This window comes from Archocentrus centrarchus, chromosome 15, assembly GCF_007364275.1.
Source record: "Archocentrus centrarchus isolate MPI-CPG fArcCen1 chromosome 15, fArcCen1, whole genome shotgun sequence".
In the NCBI taxonomy this organism is placed as follows: domain Eukaryota; kingdom Metazoa; phylum Chordata; class Actinopteri; order Cichliformes; family Cichlidae; genus Archocentrus; species Archocentrus centrarchus.
This window is the reverse complement of record NC_044360.1, coordinates 10,426,773-10,451,693: the sequence shown is the minus strand read 5'-3', so window position 1 is coordinate 10,451,693 and position 24,921 is coordinate 10,426,773. Positions and strand designations below refer to the sequence as shown.

The 24,921-nt window shown below is 41.4% G+C and overlaps 2 protein-coding genes across 3 annotated transcripts in view; both read right to left on the bottom strand.

Moving 5' to 3' along the window:
* Positions 1-11,678, bottom strand: part of lrpprc (leucine-rich pentatricopeptide repeat containing) — a 63,703-nt gene extending 52,025 nt beyond the window's left edge. Inside the window, exons 1-13 of the mRNA XM_030748472.1 lie at positions 11,473-11,678; positions 10,526-10,728; positions 10,197-10,319; positions 9,913-10,034; positions 9,614-9,672; positions 9,263-9,349; positions 9,025-9,151; positions 8,616-8,760; positions 8,325-8,479; positions 8,019-8,124; positions 7,715-7,822; positions 960-1,078; positions 757-847 (exon numbers count right to left, since the gene is read on the bottom strand). Coding sequence (XP_030604332.1) covers positions 757-847; positions 960-1,078; positions 7,715-7,822; positions 8,019-8,124; positions 8,325-8,479; positions 8,616-8,760; positions 9,025-9,151; positions 9,263-9,349; positions 9,614-9,672; positions 9,913-10,034; positions 10,197-10,319; positions 10,526-10,728; positions 11,473-11,678 — 1,651 coding nt within the window. The remainder of the gene's footprint in view (positions 1-756; positions 848-959; positions 1,079-7,714; positions 7,823-8,018; positions 8,125-8,324; positions 8,480-8,615; positions 8,761-9,024; positions 9,152-9,262; positions 9,350-9,613; positions 9,673-9,912; positions 10,035-10,196; positions 10,320-10,525; positions 10,729-11,472) is intronic.
* Positions 11,679-13,614: 1,936 nt separating this feature from the next.
* znhit2 (zinc finger, HIT-type containing 2) lies at positions 13,615-15,756 on the bottom strand. 2 transcript variants are annotated; one of them, XM_030748328.1, is made up of 2 exons: positions 15,710-15,756; positions 13,615-15,523 (listed from the first exon to the last, which is right to left on the bottom strand). In XM_030748328.1, exon 2 carries the CDS (start codon positions 15,454-15,456, stop codon positions 13,729-13,731), a length of 1,728 nt encoding a protein of 575 aa, XP_030604188.1. In that variant the 5' UTR covers positions 15,457-15,523; positions 15,710-15,756; the 3' UTR covers positions 13,615-13,728. The 2 variants fall into 2 exon arrangements, with proteins under 2 accessions (XP_030604188.1, XP_030604189.1); XM_030748329.1 differs by having other exon boundaries at positions 15,728-15,751.
* Positions 15,757-24,921: the final 9,165 nt, after the last annotated feature.

Here is a 24,921-nt window from a genome sequence, read left to right as displayed (position 1 = left end):
CTTTATAGTAAAATGATAACAAGTTTGCTTATTAACTTTCCAGCAGTGTTTTTGTCACGATGGCTGCATCAACAATAGCAGCTGTTATACTGATATGAGATTGTTTTATTCTCCAAAAGAAATCCGTTTCCAGCAATGATTTATCTCCAGTATATGTCATTGTAGAGATTAAGGGTTGACTGGGTTGAGGCTGATCAATACTGGTTCCTAATATCTTCACTGATTCAAAAAAAAAAAAAAAAAATTCACACAAGAAATGTTTGGAACTACTTTGCCTGGGCAAATCTTTGCACACAGAAAAGCAATACATGATACTGGCAGCAGAAACAAATCTAGCACTGTTTATTTGAAGATATGTGAAGGGTGAACTTTCTTCACGTGAGGTTAAAATAAATAAATAAATATAATTCACTGGGGAATACAAATGAGTGAAATCGACTGACGTATGTGAAAATGAGTGGTGGATGTTAGAGAGTAAAAACAGAAGAAAGGGAGAAAACAGGAAAAGTCATCCATTATTTAGCAGCCATCTCTATCCCATTCCTCTGCCAGTTGAGGTGCCTCTCGTTCTCGGTTTTTACATATTCACACAAACTAATCTCTTAAAAGGCCCGATGAGCACCAAGAAGCAAGTGGGCAAGCGTGTGTGTGTGGGCAAGTGTGTGTGCGCGCGCTAATGCTGAGCCAATTAGCCTGCAGGCAAAGTGCACAAGATGCTGTGGAGGTTCTTTAGACTGGGTTAGTGTGTGTGCTTACGCAGGGTGTAGAGTTTGGCCAGGTCAGTCACAGCCACCGAGCGAATCTCTGAGCATAAAAAGCCCTCTGAATCTGCAGAGATGCCTGCATCCTGAAGAGAACGAAAATTAAAATCAATAAACAAATAAATCATCTTTAAATCAGCGTAAACATTTTAAATGAAAACTGCTCACATGCAAAACACACACAGACTTATGGATTACCTTGAAGGCTTGTCGAGCTGCCTCGATGCTGGGGAACACAGGGAGGACGTAGTTGGATAAAGTCTCAACATCAGGAGACACGTCAAGCTCCTGCATGCCTTTCATCACTTCAACCACACCTACAACACACAAATAAGAAGTGATGAAAATCAACCCTTTTCTCCTTTGGATGGGTTCATTTTGTGTAGCAACAGAAAAAATTTAGAATAACTGGCATTTTGATGACCAACCAGAAAAAAAGTCTAAGAGAAAAACGTTTGATCAGTTCTTCTATCAGGGGTTCCTTTGCAGTATTTAAAATTCTGAAGCTAGTAAATTAAATATTTTGTTTGAAAATGATAGAAAATATCTCCCAGAATCTAAGTTGCTGTCTTCAAACAAACCAAAATATATTCAGTGTTAAAAGAAAAAAAAAAAAAAAAAGAAATGTAGCAAACAGGGCTGTCATAAATGAGAATCTGCATCTTTTAAATGACTTGTCCATCACTCAGATGTAGTGAAAAATCCATTTTGGAACATTTATGGCATTTAGATCAACAGTGAACAGAAAGAAGAAAAGGTTTCAGTCACATTAAAGAACTTTTATAGATGTACGCTTTCCTTTTCTCACATTTGTGTTACAGTGTAACAGTGTAAAGCATCACTGTTACACCCCTCCTTCCTTTATCAACATAATGCAAATGGCTCCTTTAAGATCTATCTCGGACGAGCGGGTGCGTGTGCGTAAACATGCACTTGGCCTGAAGTGGACTCTTGCACCCTCTCCCCTGTTCTCCAGCAGAAACTGGAGGCCCTGCCTCAGGGAAAGAGACCAAAACAGCCACATGCATATGGAACAGCCATTCGCACATTCAACATGCCTGCAAGTGTTTGTGTGTTTGTGTGCGCACATATGCAGGCAGCTTTGCAGCACTTTGCATATTTCTGGGAGCATGCCCAAAGGAAAAGGGCCTAAATGAGCACATATACATGTCCCTGTGTGTGTGTGTGTGTGTGTGTGTGTGTGTGTGTGTGTGTTTCTTCTTATTAAGTGTTGCTATTTGGTCCTAGGACAGAAGTGATCCATCTACGGTACTGTATATGCTATATATGAACAAATTCAGTGCACCAATACACCTTGTTCCCAAGCGGACTTCTGAAAACTATCCTAAAGTGCTTCCTTGAGCTGACACATCTTAAGATGTTGAGTGCAGCTTAAATACACACAGGTACTGAAACACACCCACACTCACACACACACACATATCTGTGTTTCTGCATCCTAATGGGACGTATGTGTTCACCTGGCAGCCTCTTTTCAGCTGAATAAAAGATGAGTCCTGGGCTTTTATATGCCATTAAAACCTGCCGCTGGGCTGCATTATCCCCAGGTAGGGCTACCTGAATTACTCCATCCATCCGGCCTTCTCCTCCCTCCATTTCACTCATTCATCTGCCCCTCTCACTATCCATCTACCCTGCTTTCAAGTTAAAGTAAACAGACGATCTTCTCAATGGAGGATCCATCAACTCTGCTGTCCGTCCTTCCATTCTTACCCCTTAATCGCTTTCATCTAACCTTTTTTTATGAAAGAAAAGAGGGAAGAGGGAGAACCTTCGTTCCTCCTGAATAATCTATAATCAATTTCACAGAGAGCAAGACAAACTGAAAAAAAGTGAATGGAGAGCTGGACGTATAAATGGATAAGCTTCCCTCACATGTTTTCCAGTTTCTACACATGATCATCAGCACTTTTCAGTTGTCTGCCAAGCAGGTTTTTGTGTTTCTAACTCCATGTTGTGAGTAATGCTATTTATTTAGAAATGTATTTATTTAGAAATTTTTCATAGTTTATATTTTTTTTGGGGGGGGGATACAGACTTGTGCAAAAATCTTGAGCCAGCTCTCATTTCTTTATAGTTTGCTTCCAATGAGCTGGACTTTCTTATAATTTACACCCCCCCCCCCCCCCCCCCCCCCCCCAAGCGGTCTTGATCAATAGTTCTCCAGGCTTTCTTTATACATTGGCTGTTCACTCCAGTCCTTGTACCTAACCATTTCCAGAGGAACTTTTTTGTTTGCTTGTTGAACCACTTAACACTGACCTATGAGTCATTCAAGCATAAAAAAGGCATCTAACTCAAGGGAGGAACTACTGTTGTGTCTCCAAACAGACAACTTAGCCAAAAACAAATTTTAAATTGTATCTTTGGGCACTTTGTTACTACAAGCCTGTCACAAAAAAGACAATTTGTTCTCATTTCACTTAAATCTATGAAAAATTCCAAAGATGACACAGCAAAGACCTGACACAAGACCTGAGAGATCCATCTGGCCCTTCAGTTGATCCATCCAGTGTTCACAGAAGCCTCAACAGAAATATCAGAAAGGGACTCAGTGGGAGGGTGGCAGTCAAAGAGCCATTCTTAAGAAAGGTAAACGGGGAGAAAAGGCTAATGAATACAGATTTTAATTGTTTGTTTTAATTTTTGTGTTTAATTTTTTAATTTAGTGAAATGACAAGAAAGCTTACGTATGAGAGTTCAGGCTGTGTTGAAGAATTTGGCCACTCCAAATATTGACTGTCAAGCTCATTAGAATTGTACAAACTCTGTTTTTGCCTTATATACACGACATTCCCATGTATGTTTGCACATTTCAATATACTGCTACACACCCATTTCCCCAGCAAAATATAAAGAAACGAGCGGTGGCTTGAGACTTTTGCACAGTACCGTATCCCAGTAATGTCCATTTAGTAAATATAGAGCCACCACCTGAACCTGAGCTGTCAAAACCAGATAAGTGGAGAACTATGCAAAAATAAATAAATAAATAGATAAGCGCAGAATAAATTAGTAAAACAGTTAAGCTACAACACAAAATAATACCTGCTATTATGTAGCAGTGTCATTTGTAGTACTCTTCATCTGGATCTTTTGTCTCTTCATCCATAATCCTCAAATGTGGAAACCTCTTTTTGCTTTCTCCCTGTCTGAACAATTTAAATAAAGATTTGGAACAGAGGACAACTGAGAAGAGTAGAGACCTCTCCAGGTTGGTCAGCATTAAGACTGACATACCATCCAGGCAAGAAGTATCAAAGTAGTGAGTTAAGCATGGCCGTGGTCACAAGATATCATCATCAGATTCATGTCTTCAGGTTAACTGTCACAGACGAGAAGTGAGGATGGAGAAAAGAGAGGAGAAGAGGAGTGGAGTGAACTGGTCGCTGTCATCTCCTCTTGTCCTTGGACATGAGTACCTGTCACTTCCCCCTTTTCTTTCTCCCCTAACACCATCTGTCGCTCCGTGTCTATGACTCTCTAAAGGTAGACTTCATTGCTGCAAGGCAAGGGCAGGTTCCTGTTTCAAAACACAGGAAAATGTCCATTTTGAGAGACAACAAAAGCTGTAATTTCATCATTATTCGCGTACTTGTAATCAGGATATTTGGCTCTCGTACTACAAATTAACTCAGAATTCAGTTCAGAGTGGACTGCAGCACAGATGGCCATGACTGTGCTAAATCTGACATAAAGATCTGCATTCAACAGAGACTGAAAGGACTGTCTCTGCTGAAGACAAACAAAGTCAGGTAAGGGGCAAAAGCAGAGAATGGAGCCTTTACGTCTCTCTCTCATCACCCAAAACAAACAAGGTCAGAAACACTACCTTCCTCTGCAGTTTCCCCTCCCTCCTCCTGTTCTTGCTTCTCCATGTCAGATGTGATAAGAGCGCTTTGTGTTGCGAGAACTGACAAGCATCGACTAGCTGCCGGCAGGTGGCATGTATGGCCAAACATATGCTTTTTCTAAACCCGCCAAATCCACACCTCATCAAAGTGTAAAGGGATTTCTCCCCCCCATCCTATCCTTACTTCTCCCCTATCCCTCCCCCCATTGCTCCCCTCCAATTCCACAGCTCTGGCCTCTCTGCCCGCTAGTGACACCTGTGGACAAAAAGTGACACAGCGCTTAATATTTCATGGGCCGTGCACAGTGGGGCGCGTAATCCAAAGTGAATTCCCTCAGAGCCCTTGCATTTACATGAAATCAAGTCACTCTGCATCAGTCACATCACCTGCACTGCCCTTCGAAAGCCCGCCCTCTCCCACACACACACACATACACACACACACACCTCCAACAGCCAATGAGTGTGTGAGAGAGACCAGCAGGGAGAGAGGGGGTGGGGGAGGCTGCATCATTCATGAGGGTTAAGGCTAACACCATCACAAACAAGCGAGTGTGTGAGTGAGAGAGAAGTTTCTCCACTTTCCTTCCTTCCGTGCTTCCTTCTTTCCACACTGTGATACCTAAATGGATGCTGTCTGATGTGTTTGTGTGGCTTTGAGACTGTGCAGTTAGCGAATTTAAGCCAGAGTAAGTGTCTATGTGTGTGGTTGTGCATGTTTAAACTCCTGTCTAGTCCCCTTCTTCATGCTGTCAAGCCAGCCGCCGAGACATCTCACCATTCAAACTGCGAATCTGTCTTGACCACACGGAGAAGCCAATCTGCAGCGTCGCCACACCGGCGTAACCGGTTTCTACTCCCTGCCAGTTCAAATGTTGTCAATTGGCTGACAGTTGAAAAAAAACATCATTTATTAATCACTCTAAAAAACCCCAAAGAGAGACCCAAGGTTCAGCATAAATAAAGCACTTAAAAACCAAGCTGCTGCTGAACACATTTGACAGAGCATATTCACTAATGAGTTATGAATTTTGACAAGTCGCCAGATGCCAGCTATCTGTCAGTGAGACGATCTCTCCCCCCCCCTCCCGACAAGCTTATTGCCAACAAAGCAAGAGAAAGAAACTAATTATTTTCCTTCACCAGAGGCATAATTTGGGGACAAAAATATTTCCAGACTGCATCTGCTGAGCCGTTAAACAAGTTTTCCACTGAGCGTCAGACAAAAGTCCAGAGAAAGTAAAGTGCCCAGTGAAAAAAAAAAAGGCTGTGCCACATTTCAGTGACTGCAGATTCAACAGAAATAGTAGCTGTCAAACGCTCCAGGTGAGCGAACAGTACAGTTTAAAATACACCAAGAAAAAAAAATAAATAATAATAATTATTTGCCAGCCTTGTTCCAACATGAAAGAAAATACTTTTTAAAAAGCTGTTGTAAATATTCTGGCAGCTGTCAAATTCTCTGTGTAATATCATGCATTAGCTCATTGTTGTCCTAGGAGCACTGAATGGCAGAATACAAAATATACTTTAAATATGTGCAACTTCATGTAGCGCACTCATTTTCTGTTACCTCCCCTGCTCGTTATCATCTATAATTCTTTGTAGAAACAAATGACATGAGTTACTGTAATGGCTCCATTTGCGCATCAGTTTCATACTCTTTTTTTCACTCAAAAGAAAAAACAAAAAAACAAAAAAAAAAAACATACCACTACTAAATATATACAACAGCCACTTTAACATATGATACACAGTCAAATCTGATCCCCATTTGGTTATTACCATGGGAAGAAAGAAAGTAATCTTGGATTATCAAGATTTCTGTAATAATCCAACCTTGATTATCAGATTGGCTTGTAAGTATCCAGCATGGGAAGAACATGACTGGAGTGAGACACGGAAAAAGAACTTCAGTTGAACAAAAGGACTGGATAAAACTACAGAAGCAAAATGACCTTTTAACCCCTCAGCATCAGCCCTGTATGTGCATCCATCTATCCATGTGCAGGGGGTACATGCCTTAGTCTGCTAAGCCCCAGTCTATTGAAACCAGGAAGCTTAGGTGCCTCAACCACAGGGTCACCAGAACAACCAATCAAACACACTGCTTCTGCACAGTTGATGTAGTGCGTGGCATCTGTTGCAGAAAATGCAACACTACTAGAAGCAAATAGCAAAGATTATTTCAAACACATGAAATAATCCACAGGGCAGATAGAACCGCAAATAATTACTTTGGAAACACAAGAATGGGTTTAAAGGTATTTAGAGTTCAGGAAGCAGGATAAAAACCAAAACATTAATGACGCAGCAGCTCGTGCGGCTCATGAGCCATCACAATTCACAAGTTATCCCCTGCAAAATGTCAAATGTGACCTTGAACTTGAGCACAATTTGGGTGAAGACTCATTAGACGATCATTGTGTGCAATTTTGATTAAAATATGACTAAAACTGAAGGAAGAATAGCAATTTTTGTGATTTGTGGACCGACGCCTCACCATGGCATAAACTCATCTGTCCTTTGGCAGATGAGCTAAAAAATAAATAAAAAAATACAACATTCATTTACATGCACACTTCCTGAAAGTCAAAGTGTCTTTTAGGTCTCAAGCAGATGGGGAGTGTGGACATCTTCTAAAATTTGCAATCTATTCCAAGTGTGTGTGTGTGTGTGTGTGTGTGTGTGTGTGTGTGTGTGTGTGTGTGTGTGTGCATTTGTCTCGTCATCTCCCGCTCTGACTCACGCAGGGATCAGACCTCTTTGCCCCGGACTGCCCCAGCCAAGTGAAACCTGTCCCAGTTGGACCACTCTGTGGGTCATTAATATTTGAGGGAAACTCTCCTTTAAAAGCTCTTTCTGGTACAGAGGAAGTCATAATCCCCTCTGCACCACAGCAAAAAAAAAAAAAAAAAAACATGCTCAAAAACTGCTACTATGATGTTCACCAAAAAACGATTTCACATCAGGTTAAGACTTGATATTGGGGTTATAGTTGGAATCAAGTTTAATCATCATAAAAGTAGTAGTAAAAATGTGTGCCTTTCTGTGTGTGCGTGTGTGTGTGTGTGTATACCAGCTATGTTGTTTTCTTTGACATGCTGAGTTAGAAGGGGCCAGAAGTAATGAGGCCTTATGGGTAGGTTCTGCTCCTTAAATAACTTCATCAGCTCTAAAGATTGACCTGCAAAGAAGAAAAATATGAATAGCTCATTAATAAGTTGATATATAACTGGAAACCTCTCTCAAGCAGTTACTTGCATTTGGTAAATTGTAATCAAAACATGAAATTAAGACATTAAGTTAGTGCATACGCGTGTGTGTGTGTCAATAACAAATAAATATATCTGTGAGTAAGTAGCTGAAAGTATGTGCAGTACCAGTTTTCTTGGCCTCCAGGGCACAGGACAGAGTGAAGCTGAGTGGCGATGTGTGCATATTTGACTCCTGGAGCTCTTTGCAGTAGTCGATGATCTTCTCCAGCGACTGTAGTCCAAATACAGAAAGCAAAAATTTAATTTACATTCTTATTAATATTTTACACACACACACACACACACACACACACACACACACACACACACACACAGTATCTACATGTGAAAGTCGAGGCCAGCTAACAGTCAACTGCTAACGAGTATTAACTCTCATGTCATTGTCTTTTAACAAGACCGGGCCCCGTGTACCGTGTCCACGCTGATGCAGTGTCGGAGGAAGAAGTTGCCCAGGTTGGTGGAGTCACTTGAGCTGTCAGACTGCAGTGTGGGGAATGTTTTCAGGATGTGAAAAGCTGTGTCCTCCTGGCCCTGAGTTATGAGGCTGAGACACAAGTTCATGGCATCTGCAAGAACAACAAACACACAATTTATATAAACAGCTCCCAAGTTCTTTAAGCGGAGACCGTGACTAGAGTATTTTTTTTTTTTTTACTGTTTTTACTTTCATGAAACTACAGTGAATAATGTAAAACTGTGTACCTGGAACGTAGCCCCTCTCATGCCTCAAGCGTTCGACCATCTCTGGGATGTACTGCTGGTGTCCAGACTTGGCCAGAGTGAAGATGACCTGCATGATGTCCCTGTCCATCAGACTGCAGTCTGCACCCTCTGCTGCCTCCAGAGTCTGAAAGAAAGAAAAGGTCAAATGGAAGATAAAATAGGGGGAAAATAACCTTAACAAAATAAGCTTATTGGTCTGGCCCTCCACAACAATCCCAGTTTCTCATGCGGCCCCTTTGGAAAATTAATCATCCACGCCTGATCTAGAGCCTGCTATCATATATGGTGTACAACAAAGAAGTAGAAAGGCGAACATATACACAGCTTCCCTGCTTGTCCTTCTATAAGCATAAGCATGATCTTGGCAACTAACTGAACAAACACAGACCTTTTTCATGTTGTCCAGATCTCCCTTCTCAGCGTATGCGTTCAACAGTGACACGTAAGTGTCAGGGCCTGGTTCAATTCCTGCTCCACGCATCACGGACAAGATGTTCTTGGCGCTTTCGATGTCGCTGAAGAGTAATAAAGATGACAGCTTGTCTAAATTCAAATTGCTCCAGTTACAGCATTTATTATTTATTTCAGTAGGTTTAAAAAAACAAAACAAAAGCAGTGACACTCACCCTGCACGGGCATGGCCCGTCACCAAGGAGCTGAACACAGCTTCAGTGATGGGTATATCTTTACTCTTCATGAAACCCAATATGGTGCTGAGAAAGAAGACGAGAAAGTTAAAATCGGAAAAACAAGCAACACAACATGCAGTCCAACAGTAAAGCCATGAGAAGCACGGTAAACTAAGGCATCAGGATACAGAAAAGGCTGTTGAACTGAAGTAGAGAATTTCCTAGCCTGCAATTAACTCCCACAGGCCATGTCGTCACATAGGAGAATTTCCACAACGCCACAAGGAGGCATCAGAACATGAGCACTTATATAAATTGGTTATCATTAAGAACAGAAGGTTTACTCACCTGGCTCCTTCAATGTCTCCATTTTGACAGTAGGCTGCTATGAGTCTCTGGTAGGTAACCTGTACACAACAGTAAAACATATTCACACAGATTGAAATCACTAAATGAAATATTTAAACACTTACTTCTAGTTTAAGATGGATGTAAATAATTACAGTACATAATTAATTACAATATTCTGTGCATACCCACCACAACCTTTATCAGTATGTGTGTTTCTGTTCTCATAGTTGATGGGAGCAAGCAAACAGAAATCTAACCATGCATTTCTTGCCATTGCTGCACTCTGCACTACTCACTCTGTTGGGCTGGACATTAGCTGCTTCCATCTTGGCCAGAAAGTCGGTGGGGGAGAACTTGAATTCATTCTGTATGTAAACTTTCAGCAAGGCATTGTAGTGGCTCACATCATACTGTGCACCTAGTGAGGACAATGTGCAGTCAGGATAATGAACACCTACAACATTCAGGGAATCCTCTACAACATTATGATTTTCTTTAACAAATCCCTAGTGCACTCATCATAAAAAATAAATAAATGATTATGCTACAAAACAAACACTCTACCAATGCAGCCTCTTACCCAGTTCCTTTAGCTTCTCCCACACACGATGTGCCAGCTCAGTGCGTTCTTCCAGAGGCACTTCAGGCAGCAAGGACCCACAGCTACGGAGAAGCAACAGGGCCTGGTTACCACTGGGATAGCCTGCAGTAGGCAGGAGTGGATGTGGAAAAAGAAAGAAAGTTAAACATGTCGCTCATTTGAAGTTCAGCTCAATATGTAGTATAATACACAGTCAAGGTGTGGCAGGCCCTGAGACCGCCAACTAGTTTGTCTCTCAGAGTTCAAACAGTATTCAGTGGACATCCATTATTAAATCCCCCTCCATGGTGGTTGTTCTTCCTGCTTACCTGCCCTGCAGATATAATGGAAGATGCGCAGCAGCAGGGTCTTGGTAATGCGACCAGTCCTCCTCACGGAGCTGTCCAGTTTGGTCAGGGCCCAGTCAAACTGCTGTGCCTGCTTGGATTGCACCGCAACGCTAGCTTCATCCTTCTGCTCGGTAGCCACAGCAAAGCTACGCAGAAACCCTGCTGCATATGGCCACACACGACTGTGGAGGAGAGGGGGACATTTATTAATGCAAAAGCAGAAAGAAAAAAAATTCTGCTGTGGATGCATGTCAGAGAAAATACTTTGACATGCATTACACAGACATTTAAAGACTGTCCCAGCATCACAGGGTGTGTTTACTGCACCACAACAGGTATGTTTTCAAAAAACAGGTACACAACTGTCTGCACTGCAAGCCAGAGCTGTGACCTTGAGGTGGGCAGAATGTTCCACCATAGAAACCCACGGCTGCTACTAGCCATCGCTTTTATAGTGCTCAGTGATAAAACTATAAAAGTCAATTTTGACTGCAATTTACACGCATCATCGTGGATGCAGCGTGGCAGCACAGACTAGACTCCAATAACAGGCCCACAGTTAAAAAGTCAGCATGTGTACAGCTAGGATCAAAGATGATGGCAGCAACTGGTTGCCAACAGTTACAGCATCATTACTAACTAGATTATGGTTACTGGCTTGATTACAGGTTAAACAGACAGTGAGTTTTAACCTGGTTACACAACGTCCCATCATCACCTTGCATGAACTGGGAGCCATGTTTAACCAACTGCTACTACCTACGTGCTCTCTAACTTATCCTAACATGATCACACACATATCAGAAGACCACATTTAACACAGCAGGTCATATCTGTCTGCACTCGCGTGTGTCTTTGACTGTCATTGAGCCTCAATGACGGCTCTGCTGCTCCACGCTCACGCGTGAATCACAGACATCTCCTACCTGGAAGCGTTTTCAGTAACAGGGCCGATCTGTCGGGCACACACGCCGGTCCTTCTGCCGCTGAGAGCTCCGCTGTACAGCCGACCAAGCGGTGGACCGTTTCTTTTGGTACATGTGACCTGAAGCACACCCGAAGGTGAAAACTTGAGTAACCGGGATGATCTCAAGAGCGCAGCCATGTTTTCTGTCGCAGCATGGAAGGGCATCCGCACCACGTGACTTTCCAAAAAGCATCGCGAGAGTGACGCTTTTGGGCCGCGTGTATGAGATGTATGGTGAAAGGAAATATTCATTGGGAAATTGCCACAGGCTGCAAACACATTACTAATTTCACCTCTAACTCTTGTGTACTGTTCATAGTTTTTGCCTTCACGCTATAGGTCATGTCAGTTTTTATCCTGGGCAAGAATTCCCTCATAATAAGTGTCTACAACAAATTTTGATACTTTTAGAAGGTCAAAATAGCCCATCTAAAATTAATAAATGGATGATTAATCGTTAATGTCTCAGAGAGCAGGGAGAGAGGGTTTTTTAGGTTTTACAACACTCCATTTCTTTGTTGTAACAATAGTTATTGCCAATAAATCTTATACCATTGGAAAACCTGTTTATTTCCCCTTAAATGGTGCCACATTTGTAAGGAAAATGCATTTGTGGGTCGAACCCATGAAAAACTTGCCAAATCTTCTCTGCCAGTGCCAAACAGTTCTTGTTTTGAGCTTCTGGATCCCAAGATGGGCACTGGAGACAATCTCAATGCAGAGAGATATCGAGATGAGATTCTGCAACCAGTGGCAATCCCATATCTCCACAGTCTGGGACGACCTCCATCCTCCATGACAGCGCTCGCCCCCACAGAGCAGGGTTTATCAGAGGCTACTCCAGAATTTGGGAGTGGAATGGCCTGCTGCTGTCAACTATCAAAACAGGTCAAATTTGACCCAAACAGTATGTAAGGGCTAACATTCTCTCAAAATTTGCACCTTTCTATAAAAACATTTGATTGCACTGAGCTTAATGAGAAAGACTGTTAAGTATTTTACTTCATCAAGCTGATCTCACCTCTTGCCAAATTCCACATCCATAAATGCAAATTTTCAAATAAAAAGCCATACTTCCTTATCTTCATGAAACTCTATCTAGCTACATTTTATTCTTACCTTAACGCTTTAAAAACCATTAGTATTTATTACATTTTCAGTGTTTATTTGATATTACTTTAACAATGACACTTTTATTTATATGTCTGTGATATAACAATTTTTGCATTCTGTGTCTTTTGTGTTATCATTCTGTCTTTCTTAACTGTATCTTGAAAGTTGATTTAAAAAAGAAATCAGACATTTTTGGAACATGTTATTTACCCATAATTTCACTCCAGATGGATCAACTTCATTAAAATTACAGAATGGTTACCAAGATGTTTGGTATGAGAAAGAGATATTAGGTTGCAATGGAAATGATTTGGATTATATGTCCTTTTAAAAGAAATATGTTAATTTGTAAGTCAGTATAGTATAAAAAAAATCTGTTGAGCAATCCTCCCATGACTTAAATAAATACAATACAGTTATATCAGTTCTGCCAAAGCTAGTATGAAATGATCCATACTTACCTGACAAAAAAATAAAAGGTTATTTTTACGGCCCTGAAATGTAAATTAAAAAATGTAAATTACTATCAAGAATCTTATTGACATTTTATCAGTTAGGGATAAATCATTCTATATTTAAATGGCCAATTTCTCCAAAGGTCAAAAGTCATTTTTTTAAAAAATATTTCTTAATAATCAGTTCATATTTGAGGTGGAACCTTGCTATTTCTGTTACATATCAAATTAAACCTCAGAACACGTGTTTTTGGTTACATTTGGTTAGAAACAGGTTATTAATTAAGGTATAAATCAAATCAAAAGAGCCCATCTGACATTAATAAATGGATAATTAATCCTGAATTAATATAATTCTTATAGGTAACTATCACATCCACTCCAGTCAATGGAAACATGGTAAGCCCTCCTTTTTTGGATTTATGAATAATTTCATGGTTGTTTTTCTTTTATTAAAAAAATGAATGCAAGCAAGTCAGCCAAAGAAATTAGTGAAATATCTCAGCATTTATTGCTGTGAGTGATGGCCACTTTTCTTTGGACACACGGTGACTTTTTAGTGGCTGAATTTGACAATATGAGACAATAATAGGATTCCATGTATTACATCATGAACTTTTACATCAACATGTTAAACAAAGTCTTCTTTAACACAGTTCTTCAATCAGCTTACTATTAGCTTTCTTCTGCCCCTTCTGTAAATTCTCAACTACAGTCTTTGCTTTCTCCATGTTGTCCCTTACATTCTCTCTTTTACTGTGTTCGTTCCACAACTCAATAGCCAGTCTATGAATTTGATGTGCATTGTCCAACACCCAGGCTTGAAAGAATTCACACTTCTTGCTCGCCAGGAAGTACTTCTGTCTCTTTTCCGCTTCCTCTCCATCTTTCGGCAGGGCCGTTTTGGCCTGAGAGAGCGCAGAGCGAAGCTGGCTTAGGGCTGCCAGGCAGTATCCTGTAGCATCCTTTCTGTCTCTGCCAGTCATAATGTGAGCCACAGCTTCCATCGCCCTGGCTGGGGCAAGAGGGTCTTCTTTGTCGAGGTAGCCTCCACCTAAAATGAGAGCTTCTCCACAGCCTAAGGCCTCTTGGAGAGAGGTGAACACCCTGCTCGAGTTCAGTGCTTCAGACAGAGCAAGAATCATGTCACAAAACTCAAACCTCAGTGAATCAGTGTCACCGTTAAACAGGAACAGGGTAAAAGCATAGCCAAAAAGTGCATTCACTAAACCATAGCAAACCAGAGGAGACGGATTTGGACATAAGGAACTCAACTTTGGAATTTTTGAAGAAACTGGGGGAACTGCTGAACTTCCTTTCCCCTCATTTGTTTCCTTCTTGGTTCCTCCCTTCATGTTTTTCAACTTTGATTTGCTTCGTTTCTGAACCACTTGTGAGGTCTTGACTCCATTATCAATATCCTGCTTATCCATAGTTGTCAAAGTTTCTCTCTCCAGTTTGCTCACTTCTTCCTCAAGCACTTCCACCAGTGCCCTGCCCCCCTCCTCATGCTCCTCCCACCATGGCTTCCAAAGGGGAACCAGCCCACCAAGGGCTCCATCCTTCATCATACCCATAAACCTCTCTTTTTCTTTGCTGTTGAGAAGTTCCCACAGCTCCTCTTCTGATAATTTGTCAATATCCAGCCCCGAGAGTTGATCAGCCAAGTCCAGCTCCCCTTGTGCACTTTCAGCATCATCATCATCATCAGTGTCTCTGGGAAGCAGCTCACCTCCTCCAATCTCATCAAGTTTTCCCAAAATAGCCTCAATCTCTGTAGCACTCCCTTCTCTGGACTGCTGAAGCTCTGCTAACCTGGACAGGAGCTCCAGAACTTGAACTTTCTCTGCTGCCTCTCCTTCGCCTTCATCTGTGTCATCAGACACAACACCCACCTCTTTCAACAAACCCTCCATTCCCCCTTGTGTCCTTTCTGCCTTTTGTCTGAGTCCCATAAGAATCTCCTGCATTTTCTTTCTGCCCTCAGGCTCAGATGTCCCCATTTCCTTCAGCTCCTCTAGAACAGACTCCTTGTAAAACTCCTCAGAGCACGCAGAATGATCGGGGCTCTTGTAGCATGCCAAGCCGCAGTACTGCAGATTACACCGGGGACAGGTGTAGCAAGAAGGTTTACTTTTACACAACATGCAGACTGTACTCCTCCTGGAGCTACCGCCATCCTCTGGAGCCTCCTCATGGGTCCTGGCAGGCGTGAGAAGCTCTTCTTGCCCAGATGTAGCTCCTCTGTGCGGTAGCAGAATGCCATCTCTGGTCACCGTTTCGGGCTCCGTGTCAGTCCACTCCTCCTTTGGGCCGATGTCTGTCAGAAGACTCCTCACGGACGGAGGCAGTCTCCGTCTAATTACCGGATCCATTGAAACCGAACCGAGAAACAATTCTGCAGCAAATCAGGAGGAACCGGTACGGTGCAGGTGCAGTAACCTAAAAAAACACGGGAAAGGCGCCTTAGTTTCGATTCTGTGGCAAAGTCAGTGTGGCTGGTTAAAGTGCTACGAACAAAATGTGCGTAATTTGCGCAGAGTTACACCTTTAAAACTACTTTAAGGGTCACCAAAACGCATTCCTAACCATCTAGCTTTTCTTTTTAATGCCAACAGCTTTACTTACTTCAGTCTTTGCACTCACATTTGTTTTCCCCCTCACGCCGGCACGACGCTTTTTGATGACGTTTAACAACGCAGCACTGACGCAAGCCCGCAGTTTTTGCCCTGGATATTTTACACTCAGAAGAGATGAACAGACTTCAAACTAATCTAATGATTTTTGACATATCCATCACCATCCATCTGTATAGACATTTTAAACTGAATACAGATTTATTTTACATTTCTTCTTACATACGTGGTCTTGCAAAATCAGTTCCCATCATGTCTTAAAGACCTCATAGTACCATATTATCCTATTACAGCACTTCACTCTCAGACTGCAGGCTTGCTGTACCTAAATCTCTGAAAAGTAAAATGGGAAGCAGAGTGTGATTCTCCTGTGGAACCAGCTCCCGGTTTGGATTCGGGAGACAGACACCTTTTAAGCTTTCAAGATCAGGCTTAACACAGCTTATAGTTAGGGCTGGATCAGATGACCCTGAACAATCAATTATTTATGCTGCAATAGGCTCAGGGTGCTGGAGGACTTCCTACGATGCACTGAGCATTTCTTCTATACTCCCATCTTTCCAATCTCCATCAGCCGGTTTCCCGTTCATGGATTAAGCATGGTCCTAGACTAAAAGAAAAAAGTCAATGAAGACCACAATAGGAAAAAATATTTAGTCTAGGATTAGACATAATCCCTGTACAGGAAACTGGGCCCATGTGTTTATACACCACTGCTGCATCATTAAATTTTGTCTCCCCTCTCCCAAAGTTTCTGCAGCAACCAGTCAGGGAGGGTCAAGGTAAATCAGAACATTTTTTATCCAAAATAAAATCCAAGCACAACATTTGGAAAAATGTTTGTAAATTCGGTGAGTTACAATGTTTCAATGTGCACAGACTTCCTGTGTCCAAAAAACGCATTAGGAGACGTGCAGTAGCTGCCCTGAAATAATATATCAGCTGCAGTGAAACAGAAAATTTAACAGCTAGGTAAAAAAGTCTGGTTACAGCAGTAAACATGTTTAAGGTAGGCCAGTGCCACCCCAGGCCCTCCTTTTAGCACACAGAGCTAACACACAGAGGAAACCACATACATTCATTCTGAGTCTGCTTGTACATGTACCTGCAAACTGAGTAATTAGAAAAACTGGCCCAGAGGCTCTGCCTTTTGTGTCATGGTCCTGAGTCTGCGACCCCTTGTTTCTTTGTTAATTGACTTTTGCATTTATTTTGCTTTCATGATCGCTGTGTCATTTTGTTGTATTGTTTCATGTGTTCCCCTTATGTATTCTTAGTTAAGTTCCCAGTTGCTTTAGTTCGCTCTGTGTTTTTCCCTCAGTGTCCCTCCCTTTTGTGTGAAGTCTCGTGTGCTGGGTCTAGTCTGTGTTCTCTGTGTGTGGTGTCAAGTTTGCATTTGTTTCCCTGTCTTCTCACTTCCTGTTTTATTTTGCCATCTCCTGTCCCATGTGCTTTGTGTTTTACTTTACTTCCCCGAGTCGCATTAGTATTATTTTGTTCACCTGTTCTGACCCAGCTGTTTCCACTCTCCTCTTGTTTCCTCTGTGTATTTATTGTCTCAGTCTTCCCTTTATCATTTGTCAGAGTCTTGTTGTGGCAGTGTTTTTGCGTCTGTGGTCCCCAGGGTTCTCAGTTTTGTCATCAGCCACAGTAAAGGCTCACTTTTTGTTTTACGTCATCTGCCTGCCTCTGAGTCCTGTGTTTGGGTCCTCCCCTTCCATACGTGCCACATGGTCAGCTTTATGCTCTGTGACATTTTGGGCATGTCCAGTCTTGACATCTCTGAAGCTCTCTGCTGTACAAAAAAGGGTATATGTGTGTGTGTGTGTTTGCATCAAAAGAGAGTAGACTTATGTTGATGTGGAAAATAGAGAAAATCATAACTGATCCCTGGGCAGCCTGGTGGTGTGGTACACTGTCACCTCACAGCGATAAGGTTGCTGGTTCAAGCCTATCAGCCAACTGGGGCCTTTCTGTGTGTTCTTCCTGTGCCTGTGTGGATTTTCTCTAGGTACTCCTGCCAAATACATGCTGGTTGAGGTTAATTGGTGATTCTAAATTATCCATAGGCAGCCCAATTTATAAGCTCTGGGTAGCTTTTTAGGAGCCCATTTAACAAATAGAATAGAATGCCTTTATTGTCATTATACAGGATGTACAATGAGATTGGGCATGACTTATTTCATGTTTAATCATGATTATAACTGCATTTTAATTGATTTGCATAGGTGTGGATTTGAGGGAGAGTGGTTGTCCATCTGTCTTTGTCAGTTCTGTGATGGACTGGCGAACTGTCCTGCATATACTTCACATCAAGCTTAATGTCAGCTGGGATAGGTTCTTGTGATCTATCATTGGATGGATTGTTAAAAAATTTAAGTAACAGTTTCTTTTTAAACACTGGAAATTGTTATATATGCTCATAAATATGAGTACTTTAAGCCTGCTTCAAAAACTGAACTCATGGTGGACTACTCTGCCCAATAAATGACTGAATAAGCTATTGAAATAATAAAAACTGTGATATGATAAATTTATGGCCCTTGTGTTTTTGGAAAAGCAGCCAGAGACATTTCACTGACTTACCACAAGCATGTATGCATGTCACAATCTAACAGACCCCACACATAACTTTCTGCCTGTCTGTGAGTGCAGTTTGCATGTCTGAGTTTGTGTGTGTCTTCTTGACTGCACTGTGTGTCTACATCTCCTGTAGGGCTGTTTGCTATGAGGTGATTGTCTCCTGTAGGGGGGTCAAGCATGGTAAAGGTCATGCAGGTGGGGAGTTGTCAGATGGCTGTCCACCCCTTACTGGGCCATGGGGCTCTCGTGCTGCCTGTCAGAGCCTGTGGCAAAGGAGGGAGGAGAAAGGGTGTCTGAGGACGACGTGTGCCATGCTGTCTTGGCCCCGCCCCTGGCTGCCGTGCCAGCAGTCCTAGGTAGGCAGCTGCCTCCTCTTATCTCTGCTTTTCTTTCGTGTTATGCCCTGTGACATGTGTAGTACCCCAACACAAAAGCTCCATGACTTACTCACTGACTACTACACTGATCACACGTAGTAATGCAGATTCTTATCCATGTTAGGAAAGCTTGCAGGACCAGGAAGATTTTCTTTTTGAGACTGGAAATGGTATTTATGATGCTTCTGTGGTTAGGGTCACAACCACAGGACTTTCCACTGAAATGTTTTAGTGAATAATACCTAGATTTATGGCCCCCAGCATGGATAAAATTTCATAATTTTTTAAAATAATCACAATTCTGATTTTGTCTGTTATAGTGTGTCTTTTGCATTATCTTGGCCGGGACATACTTCAAAAGATTGTTTTTTGGGGGGTTTTTTTATGCCACTTGTGGCCTTCCTTTAAATTACAGTTAAAAACAAACTAGAGAATTCAAATAATCAATCTAACTGCCACATAAATTCTTTCATTATCTGTTACATGTGTGGCATCTACATGCCAACAAGGTGGTAGATTTTATATATTGGTGTAAATTAAATAGAACTTTGATACCCGCAACCCTGGATGAAGAACTTTGAATATGACACAGAGGCATTATAAGAGGAGAAAGTACTTTGCATGAAATATTATATTACATGTAGATCAGCATCCCAGATAAGATAATGTTGTGTGTGCCATATGTAGACTAAATACAACATGCCTGACATTTGGCCAATATTAAATGAGGTTGTCAGAGTTATTCTGAGTCAAGGCCAAATGTAAATGTGTCCCAAAGAAAACTGCAAATACGGGCCATGTTATCTGGGATCTGTGCTCTTATTCCATGGTTTACATATTGCAGGAAACTCAGAGCTGTCCTCATAAAAATAGATGTACACACACACACACACACACACAAATCCTGCTGTCTGCCACCAGCTGATAGGTGACAGGGAGCAGGCTCTGCCTTTTGGGCATGTCCAGCCCTGGCATGTCTGAAGCTGTCTACTGTACAGCAGCGGGGTATATGAGTCTCTGTGTGTGTGTGTGTGTGTGTGTGTGTGTGTGTGTTTGTGTGCAGCAAAAGAGAGTAGACTTATGTTGATGTGGACTGTTCTGTCACCTGTCAGCTCAAAAAGATCTGGCATTATAGAACACCCAAAAGCAAGGCTGTGTAATTGTGAGTGTATTGCAGATGGAGGGTCCTGCCTCTGTTTAATGTCCAGCTTCCATGTGAAGAGTTATTCAGTCTGACTGACAGACATGTGTACATACAATCAAACTTTTTCTTTCTCTTTAAATCTCATTAAAGTGCAATGCGTGCAACAATATTCTCAGAAACATGAAATGATTGTTGACCTAATGTAAAATAGCAAAAAATATCACTTGCAGTGTTGCAGAAGTGTGCAGCATGTGAACTTTTTGGAGAATGCAGGAGAAACATGTAGAACTATGAAAGTATGAATGTGGTCTGAAAGCTGATATCTGTGAGTGAGTCAGTGTATGTCCGGGTGTTCGAACTGAAAGCTGACATAGCAGCGCCGTCTTTCCAACTAACCTTTTGTCTTTCCTCTACAAACCTTTTTTGATGAATGAACCCCGGCTGTCTCAGCATGAAAGCATCAATGTACTCCTTCAATAATTCATCTCTGGGATCTATTATTTACCTATCGCTTTTACTTCATCACAAAAAAAAAAAAAAAAAAAAAAAAAAAAAAAAAAGGCATCACTGTGCATCCACGCACCTTTCCTCTCTGTTTCTTCCTTCCTTTGCCAGGTCACTCAATCCATATAAACAAATCCCTGTTTCCTGGGCAGCTCCTCAGTCTTCTTCAGATAGTGGACTCTACCTATGAGTGTGTGCTTGTTTGTGTGTGCAGTGCGGCGTGTGATGTGCTAAAGCACAGGTAGATGAAGCGGTAGCCTCTCAGTGACCTAAAGCGGCTGTTGACAGCAGTGACAGTAGGAACAAGCAGGGAGAACGAAACCTCACACCACTCCAGAAGTCAACTTTCTATCCATCGCTGCACCTCTCAAAGTGTGCAGGAAATAGAGGGTCCAGTGTATCACAGTGGCCTACACCAGTAATTTCATGTACTATCATCTTTGTTTACACCAGCGATTTTATGTACTGTAATTTTGCTGCTTCAGAGTTTACACTTTTTCTGGTTGTTACTCAGTCACTGGTTCTTATCTCTCTTCTCTTTCTGCAGTGTCATTTTTTTTAACGCTCCCACTCTTGACGTGTTTCTGTGTGTTTAAAAAAAAAAAAAAAAAAAAAAAGGATTTTTGTGATTGTCTAGAAGAGTGTGGAATAGATCTGAAATCACAAACTTTGATCTCTCTATGAATTTGTATCATTGCTGTGGAAACAGCATGCTCTCTCTACTGATGATTGATGTTTGGAAGTTTGAAAAATTAATTTGATTAGTCCTGTTAAGCCAGAGGGCAGCACAGTGGTTAGCACTGTTACCTTACAGCAAGAATGTCCTGGGTTCAAATCCAGTGTGGGGCCTTTTTGTGTAGTGTAATTCTCCCCAGGTACTCTAGCTTCACCCCCACACTACAAACACACATTAGGTTAATTGGTGTGCTGTGCTGTGTTAGCACATGGCATTAGGACAGTGACTGTGGTTTTAGTTGAATATTTCCAACTAAAATATTTTCAATCCCAATGTCCTAAATTTAAAAAAAAGAAAAGAAAAAAGATGATATGAAGTACATTAAATGTACTGACAGTATTTATCGGTCTTTACACTTTCCTCTGGGTTGCATTTAGTGGAAAAATTTTTATGGATGTTGCACAAAACAGAGAAGGTGTTGTTTTTTTTCAGATGGGCCTGTAAAATTTTCACAATAACAGTTTGTATAACAAGTAAAGAACCTTTGGGAAAAGTGCTTGGGGAAAAAAGTGCTTGCCTGTGCTCTTTAAAGGAGAGATAGACATGAAAAAAACAAGTGGACATTCAAAGCCCTTAACAAGCAGTGGTACAAGCTCATGTTGCACAGGGACTATACTTTATTTCACATTTTGAAGGAGATCTCAAAGATTAAAAAAAAAAAATCTGGATGAATTAGGGGGAATCTTTTCCTTTTCATGGGTTTGTACAGACCAGAGTTACTCACCCTGTGTAAATATAAAGCTTGGAACACAGTATAAACAATATATGAAACAAAGTCACGATATCACTTTCCTGGTTTTCTGTTTCTTATTTTCCATTGAGTATTCTTAAGCCTTGAGAAAGAGCTTTAGTGAGACTTTCTACTTTTTTCCCCTCTACTTGCCCTTGTCTCTCTCTCTTCCTCTCTATCACACCATTCCCGCAGGAGCAAACCTGAGACTGACTGTGTATCAGTGTATCACCCGCATCCATCTCTCTAACCTCCAGCTCTGCCTTGCTTCATCCCCACGAGAGGGAGCAGCGGATCAAGAAAAGGGGAAAGATTCAAGGAAGGAGCGAGGGATCAAAAGAGAAGTGTGTCTGTGTCCCAAAGGATTGGTCTCTGTCTGTCTAAATCAGGAAGTGAGAATGTGACGGCAGGGGAGACAGAGCAGAGACATCCTTTTAGTGTGTGCGTGCGTGTGTGTTTGTGTGCGCCGTGTTGAGCTGAGGTGTCATATATGTGAAGATCACAGCTTCACGCTGGTGGCAACCAGGGATGATGCTCTAAATCACTGAAATGCCAGAGACAACAGTTGTGATATGTGGCGTGTCTGTGTGTATTTGTGTGTGTAAATGTCTTTTGGGACATTTGATGGAGATTAATACCACTTTTAGAGTCTGAAAGTGAAAATGTTATCAAGTATGTCACCTTGAAAAAAAAAAAAAAACAGCGTGACATTGTCTCATATAGGCACGCACGCACACGCACGCACAGACACACGCAGTTGCACAGACCAGTTCTCAGCCTTTTTGTCTAGTGTACTTTCAAAGCCTTATTGAACTGAAGTACCCCATTCACTGACCATTCAGAATGTGTTCATTTTAATTGATTTTTTTTGTTGTTGTTGTTGTTAGTTAACAACAATAATTATAAAAAAACACTAATAGCAGTCTGGATTTTTCAAGCATTTATCTATTACTTTTATTTCCCATGACATTTATTTTCATTATCGCCATTTATCCATGACTTTTATTTAAATGTAACCAAGATATCCAAAAAAGACTGAGTGAGTGAGTATTTCTATTTTTGCTTTTCTGTAAATACTCTCCTTGGCTTACTAACCCTGGGTGGGAATCAGAATATGCATAAAACTCACTATTCCCAGCATATGCGCACACACACACAAACTTTCCTAACAACATACACTGTCTTTCTTGGATGAATAATTAGATAGACACTGAGCTGTCTCTCTGTTTTCCCCTCACACATTAAGCTACATGAATGTAGGCCAACTCACTGTCGGATTCACTTCCCTCTCATCACAGTCAAAACAACACATAGTTGTTGTCTTCCCTTGTTCATCAACCTCCATCTATCCCTTGTTACCTCTATCTATCTTTAACTCCCTCTTTCATGAGGTGTGAGTCACAACGAATTGTCTTGCGGATCAACAGCACAACTGTCCCCGAGAAGAGGCAGCATACACAGAGTCTCACACACTGACTTTGATATAGTCACATCATTATATCTGCATTAGCAGGGAAAACCCTTCACGCTCCAACACCTACATGTCTTCACTGCAGCGTCTCATGTGTGTTGCAGCTGATTTACTGTGTCCCTGTTCTATCTTGACAGATCACGCTCAGGAAATACACAGTACATGGCATAATATGTTTTTGTCATCTGTGTTATATATATATATATATAGTACGGCCCTGGCTTTTGAGTAGATTTCTTTAATTGAGACCAAGAAATAACTGGCTAAGTTGGCCTTTCTCATTTCTTATGCTACTTAATTTAAAATTTCTTCACTTACTGGCATATTTTTCATGAGAATCCAACAAGTTAAACTGAGACACAGTGTCATGTACTAAAACCACATTTTTTGCATGCTTATGCCATAAATGTATGAATTTTGAATAGCAAATAAGAGTAAAATACAGGCAAGAAAAAAAATACTGTCTCACTAAAAGGTATAATCGAAAATCAGGGAAAAATATTGCAAATATTACACAAAGACAAGCAAACACATTGAAAATGGGTTACCTGACTGTGGCATATTGAGAAGGGACAGGGCACCACTTGGCATTTTGGGCACGCACATTAGTTACTCTTACTGCGTTAGTGTTAGTTGGAAAAGGTTGTGCATTAGGCTGTTTGACAGTGCTCTGGCCCCGGCTGCAATGGTGACATTAGTGGACCAGGACACATCACCTCTGCTTTGGGAAAAGGCCGACGGTGAGACTGCCCTCAAGCACAGCACGGGGTTCTCTGTGTGAAGTACATTTTTATAGTCTTTGTGAAGGTAAAAGTACCTTAGACATGGAAGCCTTAGATTAATTTGTAGCACTCTGGTGTACATTAGTACATTGTACATTAGTGTACAAAAGCCTAAATCACTGTCAGTGTAATGAGTTAACTTCTGCATTTCAAGTTATTAAAAAAACAAAAACTGATCTGTGTTTCTGGTGTTAATTCTGCTGGCAAGGACTGTAGTTGTATTATGCACTGAGCCATCACAAAAGCTGCTTCTTTTTTTTTTTAAAACTATATCCATCACAGCTTTACAGCACAATGAGCACAAAGTCGGAATGTTTTACTTTGCTTGAGCCTTTGTACGACTTTACTTTCTCGTGGTTGTCCGCAAATCAAGCCCCATCAAGTTTTGTATTTCACAAATCGTTGCTGTGCCAACTCTGTGTGAATAGAAGAACAGCAAGATGCAAAGAAACAAGCATGTAAATGAATAACGCGACGCTGATTTCAACAACACGCCTGTCATCGACAGCGGAGACACGGGTTCTCTCAACCATGACATGGAATTGGTGAGCAGGAAAAGATGGAAAGATGAACAAAAAAAAAGCAAACTAATAGGTAACGTCTGCACGTCTGCTTTAACCCTAACAATCTGTCACTTTTGTCTGTGTTGTTGTTTCCTTAACCTCTGTGTCTTTTACATATGTTTGTGTGAGCACATATGTATGAAGGCCAGAGATGTCTCTGTCATGTGGTGTGGAATGTCACAATTGTCTCATCACATTAGGGTGCGGTGAGGAGGACGCTGCCTACCATTGTACTCAATGCCACCACCCTTGATCTCCCCAGCACCCCGTGTCCTTGGCACTTTTTAGTTTAACGGTCTGTGTTTCCCCAGGGG

Excerpts from the sequence above, each read along its gene's own strand:
- znhit2 (XM_030748328.1), bottom strand. The coding sequence starts at position 15,456 with ATGGATCCGGTAATTAGACGGAGACTGCCTCCGTCCGTGAGGAGTCTT.